General features: G+C 38.2%; 1 protein-coding gene across 1 annotated transcript; it reads left to right on the top strand.

Annotated features, from left to right (window-relative positions):
• Nucleotides 1-2,726: 2,726 nt before the first annotated feature.
• FYTTD1 (forty-two-three domain containing 1) lies at nt 2,727-12,750 on the top strand (the record flags this gene model as incomplete). The annotated part of the gene is made up of 8 exons (XM_009574531.1): nt 2,727-2,858; nt 6,015-6,160; nt 6,941-7,053; nt 7,903-7,999; nt 9,034-9,095; nt 9,960-10,034; nt 10,849-10,975; nt 12,081-12,750. Coding segments are annotated over 8 exons (848 nt in total), but the record flags the coding sequence as incomplete, so codon positions are not given.
• Between the last annotated feature and the right edge of the window lie 1,367 nt (nt 12,751-14,117).

The following is a 14,117-nucleotide window of genomic DNA, read 5'->3' as shown; positions in this document are numbered from 1 at the left end:
GTTGTCTCTACCATGTAGTTTCCTGTGACAATTACCCCTTTCTCCCCTGTCCTCCCATTGGTTGTGTGTGTTAGGAAGTCGCACAGCCTCATTACAGATCTGCAGAGCTGTGTCTCTTCAGTGTATCTGAGAAACTGACATGCACGCTATATATATATATTTCAAATAGGTATCTCAGAGTAGTTCTGTTCTGGTCCTATACACTGAGTCCCCTTAACAGTTGGGGACATATTTGGTGTGTTCCTGGAGTGCATCTTCCAGTTTAGTTTTAACCAAAAAAATTGGTTTTGTACGCTCCAAGACTGCACCATGACGCTACCAGAGCATGGTAGATAGGTGCTATCAGGAGACTTGCTTCAAAAAGTGAAATCAAGGTGTGAACTAGTATGTTAACAGTAGACTCGGCCTTTGTGGACCACCTTAAAATAAGAGGATTTGTACAATTTTTCCTTCTGTAAATGATCCAGTGGAGTTCTTTGTTTTGGCAACGAAGATGACTTGTGAAATGATGTTTAGAGTTTGTCTGAACGTGGATTAGCGTTACAGCATTCCTATAAATCTGTAAATCTATTTTTACTTGTAGTATAGCACACTGAATCTTTGTTTCCAAGGTTACCAAGATTAATAGGTTATTGATTCTGAGTGGATAGTTCTATTTTCATATATTCCAATGTTTCTTACTTGACCAAATTAACCTTTCAGTTAGCCACTACTAAATGTCATGGACATTGACTAATAGCAAATTGGAAAGGACTGTCGTGGTGTCATGGTGACGTTTTGTTTAAGAAGCTGTTGTGAGTGGGTGTGTCCCTTAACTTGTTTCCTTGCAGGGGTAACTCGCATGAGAACAGTGTCATCCACGCCTACTGTCCCCAAGTCAAAGTTGTGTGGTCCGGTGTAAACAAAGATAAGATGCAATCCCACGTTTGTTGTGATATCAAAAAAATTGACACAACATTAATCTAGGAAACCTTAAAATCTCAATCTTAACATTGAGTATTTTCTCATGGAATAATAAAGATTAAACCTATTTTCGTTGCTAGTGTGTTATCTGCAACTCATCTGAAGCTAAGCTTCCAGTTTGATAATGTTCCCAGATTAGTCTGCTGTTCTGGCTGTAGGTTTGATCTCTAATCTCAAGCAAGATACGAGAATGCCTCAGTGTCTCTCAGCTAACAGATGCATAAAGTCCCAGATATCCTTCATTTCCCCAAATAAAAGAATATCTGAAACTTAAGTTCTTTTGTTTAAAGACTTGTAGCCCTGTGTGCAGCAACAGCTAACTTGCAAAAATGGCATTTAAGACGGCGCAGATGAATGTGAAGCAAGGATCCATGCTCTCTGAACGTGGTGGTTTTGTATTGCAGGTGCATAGGAATGGAAGCAGCCATTACACAGAATTACATATTCTGCTCTAATGGTTTTGGAAGTTTTATTTTTTGTTGAACATCACTTTATTAGTGGTGCTAAGTTCAAATAATGCTCCTGGTTGAGTACTGCTGTTGGCAGTGATCATTTCTGCTATTTTGGAGCTGTATACCATTCTGAAGTGGCTTTGTTTTCGTTTGTCATGTAAAACGGATAGTTTGGGAATCCTTGCTCTAGAAAAGAAGATTCTATAGGAATCAAACCCTGAGTGACCTGTATCGGTATTCCTTATCCTAATAGATTTTTTCCTGAATATTCAATCATTTTTGCAGCAAAGCAAGCTGATTCAGCAGGATACAAAACATTGGATAACAATATGTTGTGATTTTTTTAATTTGTTTTTATGCTGTTTTCTCTGTTCTACCCCATCTGAGTCCATTTGAACTCTGTTAAACACAGTAACCCCGTTCCCATCTCTCCCTGACTCAAAAAAGGATGTCCACGTGTTTGTGGCAGCTCCCTGTTGAAACATAACATTTTTATCAGTTGTGCTCTCCTGATCTAGATGCAATAAACATAATTTGACGTTTTCCTTTATGGTGTTTTTGTAAACAAGCTAACAGTCAAATAAAAGCATGCCACATCTGTTGCTTTACTCCATCTCCTGCGCTGGCTACCAGATCAGTGAAGGAAATCAAAGTGGTGTGACGTGATTCACACTTGACAGACCTGCTCTTCACTTTTCATCAGTTTATTATCTTACACATATTCTTAAACCAAATAATAATTTGTTCAACGTTGTTTCCCTGGACAATAGATAAGGTGATTGCTTTGGATTGCAGATACCTGGGGAGAGAAGTCTTGCTTGCTTTTTTCCCATCATCTCAACCTCAGTGAACACATGAAGATAACTGATAGGCTGAGTTCTTTCTGTGTGATTTTTCTTAAATAACTTAAGATGAAAGAACTAAGGCTTGAACTGACATTTTGTCTGGAATCTGCAAAGTCTGTTGGTGGTGGGATTACCTTCTCTTTAATGGTATACAAAAACTAATGTAGCCATTCAATTTAAAATTTCATGCTGGGTGGAATGCCATGATCTTTCAAGTCTCTTCGATCTTCTGGATGTATGCAACTGCTTCTCTTTTGCTAGGGCATTATATTATAAAGGAAGTACTGTAAGACTAAAAGGGACTGGAAATTTTATAGAGATATTTCTGGAACCTTAGCTTGTATGTGCTGGCTTTGCAAGATTAACTGGTCTGTTTCCCATGACGCCAACTTGCTCGGGTTTTTTCTTCAGAACTAGAATATGTCTGCAATGTGTCAAATCTTTCTTTTTTATTTTCTGCTTACAGATGATATAATTAAACTGAACAAGAAAGAAGAGAGAAAACAGTATTCCCCCAAAATGAAAAGAAGGCTTCAGCAGAATCGAACTCGACAGTTCAGGACACCAGGCTCCAAGTGGGGAATCCAACAGCAGAAAGGTGTGTATGTCAAACATAATGTGGACTGTGCAGTATTTTTTTTGAGCTGAAATGTAACCTAATTGGTTACAATTCGGGGGGTTGGACTAGATGACCTTTGAAGGTCCCTTCCAAACTATTCTATGATTCTAATGAAAATATGTGGATTGACATGGTCAAATCAGGTGTCTTTCAAATAGTGGCCTATGTAGTTTTGATTATAATTCAGTTCTTTGTGATCCATTTATGTTTGGTTTTGCTTCTGGTTCAGTGTGAGAAAGTCATTGACGTGTTTGGCCAACAGGGAGCTTAGGTGCCTGATGGACTCTATTTGACTCAAGGAAGGATTGGCTTTCTTTCTGATTTTTAAAATTTATTTTAATTTTGGAAATTGTGTTGATACTTTGTCCCTTCTCAGAGATGGATAGAAAGAGTGCTTATGCCAAAGCCTGTATATTAGGAAATGTGGAGGCCTTGCCAGAGTTCAGAGCTTTGTGTAAAAGAGCCAGCATATTTATATTTGCTAGGTAGAATTCTCCTAGTAGGCCTCCCCAAAGTAGCTGTTACTGCAGACTGTAATACTGCCTCTGGGATATACAAATGGATAGTGCAGAGTGTCTGAGTCAGCTTTTCTTGTTAAGACCTTGGGATGCGAAGGAAGCACCATGTCAGCCTTCTTAAGCCAATGTTTTTACAGTGGAATACAAAAGTGGGAAAAAAAATCATATAGGCAGGGAGTGAAGAGAGGAAAAGTGCATAACAGCAGCTTTACTGTAGGTTCCCTGAGTGACTGTCAGTTTTTGTTTGTGGGTTTTTTTTTTTTATAAACAGGAGTCATATTCTAAAATTATTCCCAGGTTTTAGTCCGGTACATGGCCAGCACCTGCCTGAAGTATAGACTGGTTTTGCTTATGTTTAATTTTGAAAAGTACCTTTTTAGCACTGGATTATCAAAATATGAAAAAAATACTGTCTAATCAGAAAACTTACCACCTCAATCCAAGCTAATGAAGTGTTTAAGTTAATACATGCAATTTCTTGTTTAGTAGCATTCATTTAAAACAAGTACACATCTGTCTGGTGTATTCACAGTGATCCCCATTTTATCTTTGTCATTGCTTAATATTTGTTGTAGCAGCAGCTCGTAGTTAGCATCTTAGACACAAATCTCTTTGGGGATCAGTGGAATGTCATGTTGCTCAGGGCTCAGAGGATTTTTGCTTTTTATACAGGCCAACATAGCAATGTTACTTCATTTGTGCATCTTGAGTAAATTGGTGACAGTGCAGGAAAATATTTTACATCATATGGCCCAAGTGTAAGAATATTTGTGTAGGTGAAAGAATAAGTGAATTTAAGTTGTAGATTATCAAACATGTAGGCTTTTATTTATGACTGCAGTTGTGAAATGCAATTGTTTGAAGGGCACAAAAGAAGCAAATATTAGAATTTTAAATTTTAGAAGGAACTTTGAGCTGCAAATATAAAACTCTAAATACAACTGTCTTGGCAGTTACTTTTCTCTCTTGGAACCTTCCCTCCTTGCCTGCCCTTGTTCTAGGAAAAAGCAAACTTCCCCCCCTCCCCGCAAATTTCCAGATTAATGACATGTTGAAACGTTGTGAATAGCTTTAACTGCTCCCTCCTATACAGCTCCACATATTTTCTCCTATTGAAAGCAAACCTCTTTTACATTGTTTTTTGAGCAGAAGGTATCATTAAATAGTTCTTCTGAGCATTCTAGTTATTAGTAGCTTATGACCAATAGATTTATTGCTGCTCCGTTGCCACTGAAGTTATTCTGATGAGTAGCAAATCCTCTGTTGTTTGTGGACAGCTACAGAAACCACAAATAATCGACAGCATTCAATTCCTTGTGGTTTTAGAAGTGGCTGCCAAACTCTCTGGAAAGAAGCGAGGAACTTGAGCTGGGACTCTTTTCAGCTTTTGGGGGGAGAAACAGAGAGAAGAACATTGTTCATTTAAATAAAAGTTGTCCTTGGTGATACACAGAATGCAACTGCACAAAACCCTGTGCAGCCTGAGCTAACTTTGAGGTTGTCATTTATTTGAGCAGAGGTTGGTCCAGAGAGCTCGTGAGGTCCCTTTCAGCCTAAGTAACCCTGTTTCACAGCTTTTCTATTTGAGAAGAGGAGCATTTGCTAACCATCCACAAAATGCGGGTACATAGCAGTTTCGCCTTGGCAAATTTATCTAAAGTGGGTTCTGATCAATGGCTTACCTCCTGTGATGGCTCCTGTCTCGTGAAGAAGCACAGATTTATTATCAATGCTATGAAGTCAGATATGTCAAAGCTGTAGACTGTTGTGTCTGTTGCTGTAGAGCTGACTCCTTAGTCTTAAACTTGTCTTGCAGTCTGAGGTTCTAAAGCGGATGATGCTTGAGGATAAAACTGAAGCATGGTCTGTATTCATAGTGTGAAGCTAAATGGCTCCAGACAGGGTTAACCAAACCCTTGCAACTGGAGATTTCACATGTTTATACTACAGACCTCAGACTTACAAGCCTTTTATATTCAAAGGCTGCTTTCAATTCTCAGTTTCATCCAGACTGCCATGCAGACTTCTAATTGAAAACACTTTAAATGTGATGTAATTCATACGCTGTTTAATATGGTTTTGTGGGCCATTTGCTATATTCTTTTTTTTTTAAGGCATGTCTTGGGAACCACTGATCTAAATAAATAAGCTTTGAAGTTGCTTTTTTTTCTTTTCTTTAAATTAAACTGGTAATTTAAAGTTTGCTGAATGGGTGGGGAGCTGGTTTGGTGGGGTTTTTTTGTTGTTGTTTGGTTTGGTTTTGTATTATTCAGCGCTTGATGAAGTTCCATTTCAGAATATTTTGGTAGTTTTCTATGCCAGAATGACTCTTAAGTTGTCCCTGTAGACATGTCAAATAACAAATTTTCAACAGAAATTAATGCAGTGAACTAGAGCAAAACTGTGATCTATATGAGAAGCTGTTTATTGTTGTGCTAGGGCTTGGGCCAGACCTGCTAAAATAACTGAATGACCAAATTGTCTTCAAGCGTAGTGATAGCTTCTGGTCTAAGGCAAAAAGTGTGCAGCCAAATAACTTGTATTGCCTGCATAGCATCTTAAAGCAATAAGCTTTTTCTTACAGTAAGAATTGTTGAACTCTTCATGCTTGCTACAGGTTATGGTAAAAATCGTTTGGGACGCAGAAAGAAGATAGCAGGGAAGAAGCGTTCTTACGGAGTTATAACTGGCTTGGCAGCCAAGAAAGCAATGGGTTCACGCAAAGGAATTAGTCCTCTAAACAGACAGCCGCTTAGCGAGAAGGTAATTAATGCAATTCTAGTGGTTCATGTAAGAACAGATTAAAAAAATGAAATACGATGGCTTCAGAAGAGTGCTACTGAAATATAAAATGGAGACATCTAGTACAACCTTTTGTTAAATTGGGGATGGGTTAGCTGAGTTCTTGTTTGTTTTGAGGGGGGTGGTTAATGACTAGGTTTGAAAGGGTTTTTTATCACTTAATTGGGTTGCAAGTCATGAAAATTAAAGTACAGAAGTATGTTCTTTGCAAATATGGAGGTAGTTACTGTATTTTTACAAGAAAAGCTCACTTATTAGGATTTCTTGTCTTTGCATTGCTTTGTTACAAACCAATGATTCAGCTGACATGCAGGTGTTAAGCATGTGCCTGTTACAAAAATGGAAGTTTTTGCAAAGTACTTGACTCCATTAGTAGGCTCCCTCTTCCGCTCTCTTCCAGTGCATTGTTGCCTGCCCCATCTCATTCAGTGTTGTAGAACGGGGATTGCTTTTGGATTCGTGAAGAAGAGTAATTTTAAAGATGTGTGGAGCATGTGTTTTGTCAGTTTAGGGAGATACAGTAATCAAAAAGTAACTGCTGAGCTCTGCTTTTTTTTTTTTTTTTTTTGCCTTGTAATGAGGGGAATATAGAATTCACGAAAGTGTAGAAGGTATTTTCAGATTATACTAGATTGTGAAAGGTAGGCAAAGCCAAATGTATTCTATATGCAGTTTGTAAATGGAAGTTGAAGGAAAAGTGTTTGTGTGTATACAGTATATATACGTTTATTGTTTTTTAAGAATGCACAGCGGAATTATCCAGTTTTGAAAAAGAAAACAAACCTGCAGAGACAATCTGAAATGCAGGGAAAACAAGCTCCAGCCCTCAGGAGGCCTGCCCCGCTAAATAGAAGGTAAAACACCAAGTCTGCTTTCTGAACTCTTCTTGACAACTTTCCATAGCGAGTCTTGTTTGACAGGACTGAGTCCAAGAGAAGATGGTAGGTACTGGCTGTAGTAATACAGTCAAGACTATCATGTGTATGAAGTTCTACAAATCTGGAAACCGAGCATGGGACAAATGCGGTCTCGATACAAAGCCCAGATATTTATTACCGTGTAGAGCACTCGGGAAGTACACCTATTTGTGAGCACCTGGTATTCTGCCTTCATTTAAATCATAGGCAGCCTATATGGAAACGGCCAACGTGGATTTCTGTAGCTTTGAAGTGACAGCCATGGTTCAGTGAACTTTCTAAATAAAATGCCTTTGTGGAAGCTGGTGCCATCTTCAGTTTCATGGAAGCTATTGCATGTTTTATTTGTGCTGGAATTAACATGTCCATTACGAACGGCATCTTAACTGGTCTCCGAGATGAAAATTTTTACTATGTGACTCTATTGTGGAAACTAAACAAACTCTCTTTATACATATCAAGACTGCTCCTTTTTTTCATCTAATCAGCAATGTTTAAAGTGCTGAAGGATACTGAGCGAAGTAAAAAGCAGAATTAATAATCATACGGTCCTGTGACGTAGGAGTGCTAGGCTTCTATGTAACAGAAGTGATTTCTCCATTTATGAGTAATGTGTTTTGTTCCTAGTAGATGAGAAGCTTATTGCAACTGAAATGTTCAGCCTCAAAGAGGCAGCATTGCAGATGTCCATAGGGGTGTATTGGGCACTTCCCTGACTTTCATAGTGGTCTCTCTAAGATGTTATCTGTGGAGCCTTTGATAACTATATTTTAATAAATATTACAGGAATAACATGCCATCCACTTTTGCCAGAATTGGAAACAAACTAAATCAGCAGAAAGACACTCGTCAAGCAACCTTCCTGTTTAGAAGGGGCCTGAAGGTAACAAAAATTACTGAAAACAACAACAAAATTGTGCCACAGGTTCTAAGCTAACCTATAATACTGACATTAATGAATCAACTTCACATATCAGATCTGAGTAGAAACTTCAGGTGGACTGGGAAATAGGCACGGGTTCTTCTAGGGAAATGTACTTGTCCTCTTCAGTTACTGTTACCGATTGAGTCTTGCTTCCTGTTCCAGTGTAGCTGGACTGTTCTGAGGGGCCTGGAACTTGTCAGAGTGTTTGAGGGTAGTTGCAAGCTATTCATTTTTCCTTTTAAAAGTCAGTGTTAGAAAGCACTGTGCCCCTTTCAAAAGTTGCCTTCGGGTGAAGGATAGAGCAGAAACGTTTTAAAAACTGATTATGTTTGGTGTTTTTTTAGTTATTTTGGGGTTATTTATTTTAGTTATTATTTTAGTTACTTAAGGATTTTTTAGTTATTTTGAGTAAAATCAAGAGAATAGAGGGTGTGCAGTGAACGATAGTGGTGTTCTTGGCTTTCATTTGTGCCCTTATTCTACATCTGCCATCGTTGTGACTGTAGGTAGCTGCTGTCTTCCATCCACATGGATTGCAGAATTAGAGACAGGTTCAGGAGGAAGAAAAACAAAACCAAAGTCCTTTAAAACAGCAGCGGGAGTTAGTGGCATATTGGATATTATGTACGTTAATATTGATCAGATTAGGAACTAGCCAGGTTTTTCTTGCAGGCCTGGTACATTTTGGTGTATCTTGGTAAAGTGTATGTTTGCTGACATAGTCCTTAAAAATGTTTCCATCTCTTTATTGGTTAAGTTACTGTCATTGACAACTTTGTTTAAATCATTTTGTGTTCTTAAAGTAATTTCTTTCCAATATCTTACAAAAGTAATAGGATAGTTATCTTTGAAGTCCCTCTGAAAGTACAACCCTGTTTGTGCAGTGTACAAACAGCTTTAAACTTCTGTTTTTTGAACTGCTGTATTTCCAGCTGCTATAATGGGAATTGAAACAGTATTCAAATCCAGTGTCTGTATTGATGTGTTTTCAGGTGCAGGCCCAAGTGCAGTCAACCGATGATCTTGATAATCAGACAATAAAGAGAACTCGTCAGTAAGTATTTAATTTGGAAAACTTGACTTTGGTTACTCGTATGATTCTTGTTTTAGTTCTGGCTTGCTGGCTAAGATTATTGAATGGTTTGGATTTTTTCCCTGTAGGCATATCAGCTGAGTGACAGTGATCTTCCCCCTACTCTCAGTTATTTCCTAAATTATCTTCTAATTTAATCAGGAGCAGTTTGTTTGCATAAGACGCTTGCAGGAATGAGGGGGAAGATGGTAGCTTCAGAGAATCAGACTAATCTCTACCACTCATGAATACTGCATAGACTGGAAGAAAAATTCAAATGTCTATGTTCTCCTGAGCTCTTGATGTAATTTCCATTTTATTTAATATACATATAAGCCTATGAAGCAGTTTGGAAATAAGCAAGGCAGGTCACAAGGTGGACACTCAGCTTTCCCCCCGTGTATTCTTCCCATATCATTCTGTATCTGCTAGGCTCTTTGCAGCGCTTGTTTGTTGGTAACACAACAGGCTGAGTAAGCAGCATATGCCGCAGACAGGCAGTCTGTCACCTCTTTGATTTGCTGTGAGGACCATTTTGGCCCCATGTGTGGCAAGGAGACTGAATGTTTTAAAAAAGTGAACATTTCAGTCGGTGCTATAGTTCTGGTACACCTTGCCAGCCTATGATCTAGCGCTCACCTGAATAGGTTTAGATAATCTAAAAGATACAAGAATCAATGGCCAAGCTTCTTGTAGATTGTTTGACTGCATGTGGTCTTTGTACTGACCTATATTCCGAAAGCTTGTACATTCTTTACTAGTCAGTGTTTTGGACACACATTTAAAGATACTCTGACTGAAATTTCTGCGATGTCTTTGTAAGTGATTTCTGTGTTTTCAAACTAGATGGCGAACTTCTACCACGAGTGGAGGGATTCTGACTGTATCCATTGACAACCCAGGAGCAATCATAAGCCCAATGTGAGTTTGCAAAAAAGTTCTGAAATGTTCTTAACATAGCTGAAATCGCTGTACTGAGCCATTTAGCATGTTCCTTGCAGATAGCATTTTAGGTGACCTCAAGGTCACAGCTTCTTGTGAAGATTTTTAAATCTGTCCCTTTCTGAGTGTTTCTAAGCTATGTTTGAATAATATCACAGCTGAATTTCTTAAGACATCTCCCAGTTAGGAGCTTGATGTGGTGTTTGGAGTTGAAGAGTGGTGGGCTGGTAGATTTTCACCTTGTCTGCCTCTTCCAAATCAGACCATATTGCAGCTGTTTTCCTCCCCTATCTGAATAAAAATGAATGAGCATCTAGTTGATGAGTGATGGTAATAGTTCCTCCCTGATTCATAAAGATACTGCTGGAGTTGTGCTTAAGAAAGCATTGCTGTATTTATCTTTGGGAAGTTGATGGTACTGTTGTTTCATGAGGTGTTTTATTTTAAAAATCTCTTGAGTAGCTTTTTTCATTAGTATCTGTAAGGAAGACTGTACCAATTTTATTTTTTGTATTTATGGGCATAATTAACCGCAAATTATGCATTTGTCAGTAGGATTGAGAGATAAAAGATAAGATCGCTTCCTGTTGGGACACTTGCTGTCTGATAACAATAACAAATGCTACCCTTTTATAGTTCTGCCTGACTTTTACCTTGTTGAATTTGTGCCCTCCAGCTATTCAGCCAGCCTGATCAAATGGCTTGATGAAAAATTCATACCTCTATCAGCATTAAGGCTTTATTGCATAAAATACATATTCACTGTGTCCTTTGTAACATTCTTCTTTCACAGTTCCCAGAAATTACGATTAACTTGTACTCCGGTGCCACCATTTCTGATGAAGAGGGACCAATCTGAAGAGAAGAAGATTCCCAAAGGGGTTCCGTTGCAGTTTGATATTAATAGCGTGGGAAAACAGGTAAATGCAGTTTTTTTCCTTAACTGTGGAAATAGTTTCAAGACAGATAAAAGTCAATGAGCCAGGCACTTTCCTCCTAGACTCACTAGTGACAGAAAGAGGGAACTAGTGACAACTTCTCGTTTCCACTTCCAGTTCTTCCACTAACTTGCTATGTAACTTCAAGCAAGTAACTAAACTCACTGTTCCTGTTCCTCTAGTTCATGTCTTGCACGCCCACATGCTTTAAATGGGATTTAAAATGTTGAGTATTTCTAAAAGCCTTCTGGTGTTCCTGCTGTGCTTGAATCAGCAACTGTGCATAATTCAGGGATGAGCTTCTTTCAGTTGTGTAACCTGCGTGGAACCCTGACAGTTGAATTTATAAGGCAACTTTTGCTATGCATCTAGGAAAAAAAAAATCAAATGTGATGACATAAAGGCTTGAAAGATGAGCAATTTTCACAAGTTTCATGAAGACAGGCTATGTGGTGCAGGAATCTTAGCACTGTCATTGAAGGAATTCTTACAGGGTGACAGAGTTAGATGCTGTTCTTGTAATCAGCTCCTTACTGTCAGCTGTAGAAAACTACATGGGATCAGTGCGTCGGTCTGGATTTGTTCCTTCCATGAATAAGCAGTATGTCAAAAATAGTCTACTACTATATTGTAAAATTAATGGAACTTTTGGACTCCAGTCTACTGCCTCAACTGGATGGACTGGAAAGCAACCTGCATTAACATGGTTAAAATGCTGCATTTGTTGAAGTTGCATAGAATCTGTGTGGGGAAATGAGTGTAGTGAAAGTTCCCTTTTTCACTCTGTCTGTCCTCAGTTTAACTTACAATGTTTTGAGTAGACTTTCAGTCTTGACATTGTGTACCATGTGTTCTTAATGAATTCTGAGAACTGCTAGCTCTTGATGTATAGTCCAATCTGATTTTTAAATGGTGTGGGAAACGATGAAATCAAATTAAACCTCTTTTTTTTTTTTTAATCTAAGTGAGGCAATTAAGAAGTCAAGTGATGATACAGAATGAGGAAAAAATTATTCTTGTCTCCATTACTTTCATTAAATTAACCTAGCCTCTTTTACATTTGTGGTGAAATGACTTTATTTTTCAGACAGGGATGACGTTGAACGAGCGATTTGGGATCCTGAAGGAACAAAGAACAGCGCTGTCTCAGAACAAAGGAAGCCGTTTTGTAACAGTGGGCTAACCTGACAGATGGACTTGAGCACTGATCCCGCCTACCTAAGAAACTGAGATAAATGTGGGCAGAAGAATACAACATACGTCACTGAAATTCTCCAGACTTCTTGCTAAGATGGTGGCAGAGCTATCTATCTTTATTACTTTTACTTTGAATGGTAAAAGACATGATGCCCTGAGGGGGGGAAAGTGGGGAAGCTGATCTGCTGGAGTGGCACCATCACCTGGTTGGAAAAGATTCTGTTGCCCAGCTGATGACAAACACTGATTTTGGTTCATCTTGCAACCAAAACACAAACACAAATTTTAAAAGTTGTTTTTTTTTGTCTAGGAGTGCTCAGTATCTGTTCTTTGACCCCTCTGTTATGGTAAAGACTGCGTAAGTGTTTCATAACAAACCCCATTTTAGGGTTTTTTAGGGACTGCCTATGAACTTTCCTTTGGACTGCAGTTTGGCACAGAGCCTCAGTCCATGAGTACTTTGGTAGTGATGTAGCGGCATTTTTCATGGGAGCATTGGTTGTACTTCTTTGTGCTTTTGAAGTTCAATTTTTTTCCTTTCTTGAAAACTAAATGTTTTGCATCCTCACTTTCACAAATAAAGCTGTTAGCTGAGACCCAAAATATGTAATTGGGATGGAGACTATTCTACTCTTATCCTTAAAAGTGGTCCAGATCATATTGGAGGAATACTGCACAGGCAGCATAAGAGTAATTTATATTACAAATAGTTCAAGTTCATCATCCTCCTCTGTCAATGGAGTATGTCTGTCTCCTATTTTTTCTTAAACTTTTGCTTTCTATTTCTTTTTGTAAGTTTTTTCACAAACGTAATGCAATAACTTCACATTTTTGAATAATTTCGTAGGAATAAATACAACAGTTCACAAGAAAGTCAGTGGTATGGCAGAGTTCTGGTTTATCCTCCCAGACATAGGATTCTCATCTTGCATACCTTGCCCCAGAGGGTTTTCTCTGGTTCTTACAAATAGCCAGAGGCAAGCAATCTAATGGCACTTGTTTGCATATACCAAAGAAAGGTAAGATGTGAAGCTGATCAAAAGTGGTCAGACATCTTGAAATTGGCTGAAACTGGGGAACATTGCTGTGGGAAAGCCCTCAGTTTGCCAGCATGTGTAAGGCATTAAGCAGGAGCATGTAGTCACTTGCTTTAAGCTTAGCTTTGTGCATCAGAGTCTGCAGGATGGTAACAACCGGGGCATCCTCAATCTGAATTTATATGATCCGTACAACTGAGGCACCTGTTCAGAATTGCTTCCAGACCAGGAACTGATGAATTTAACACTGTTCTATAGCAATGAGATTTAGGTACAGTCAGGTAAAAGAATGATTGGCTGGCTGCATCCAGAAATGTTTATGGTGTTTGAAGTGGGTTTAATTCCTTTTATTGTTCTTGAAGAATTTACATTTAACTTCTTACAGAGTTGGCTTCCTTGCATTTTTATCTCGAATTCCAAGTTAACTAGCGTTTACCAGGAACTTCAATGTTGAAGAGCATTTGACAGTAGAAGGGCTTTTGTTTGTATAGCAGTTTTAAAGTCAGAGTGCATCCTGATGCTATATAGTACTTAAACCCTTATTTTTAGTGTTGAAAAATATACCTTAGCAGAAGCAAACTAAACGTATAATGGTGTTAAGGTTTTTTTCTTAATTACTAGTAGGAATTTTTTTTTTAAATGTCCCACTGTTAGAATTTGAGTAGACAAAGTGTTGTCAGTCATCCTGTTTCAGTGTATACATTTTCCATGTGCCAGGATGCAACAAAAAAATTCTTTTGCATCAACATAGATGCAAAACATTGATGCAATGCATCAAAAAATGCTAGTTTGTATTTAATGAGAAGATGCTTTACACTGTACCTTTTGGTATTTTTTGGAGAAGTTATTACATTTGATCTATTCTGAAGCTGTTAATTTTTTTTTTAAAT

Source organism: Fulmarus glacialis, unplaced genomic scaffold, assembly GCF_000690835.1.
Source record: "Fulmarus glacialis isolate BGI_N327 unplaced genomic scaffold, ASM69083v1 scaffold43093, whole genome shotgun sequence".
Classification (NCBI taxonomy): domain Eukaryota; kingdom Metazoa; phylum Chordata; class Aves; order Procellariiformes; family Procellariidae; genus Fulmarus; species Fulmarus glacialis.
The sequence above is the reverse complement of the archived record's forward strand: the minus strand, read 5'-3'. Positions and strand labels throughout refer to the sequence as shown.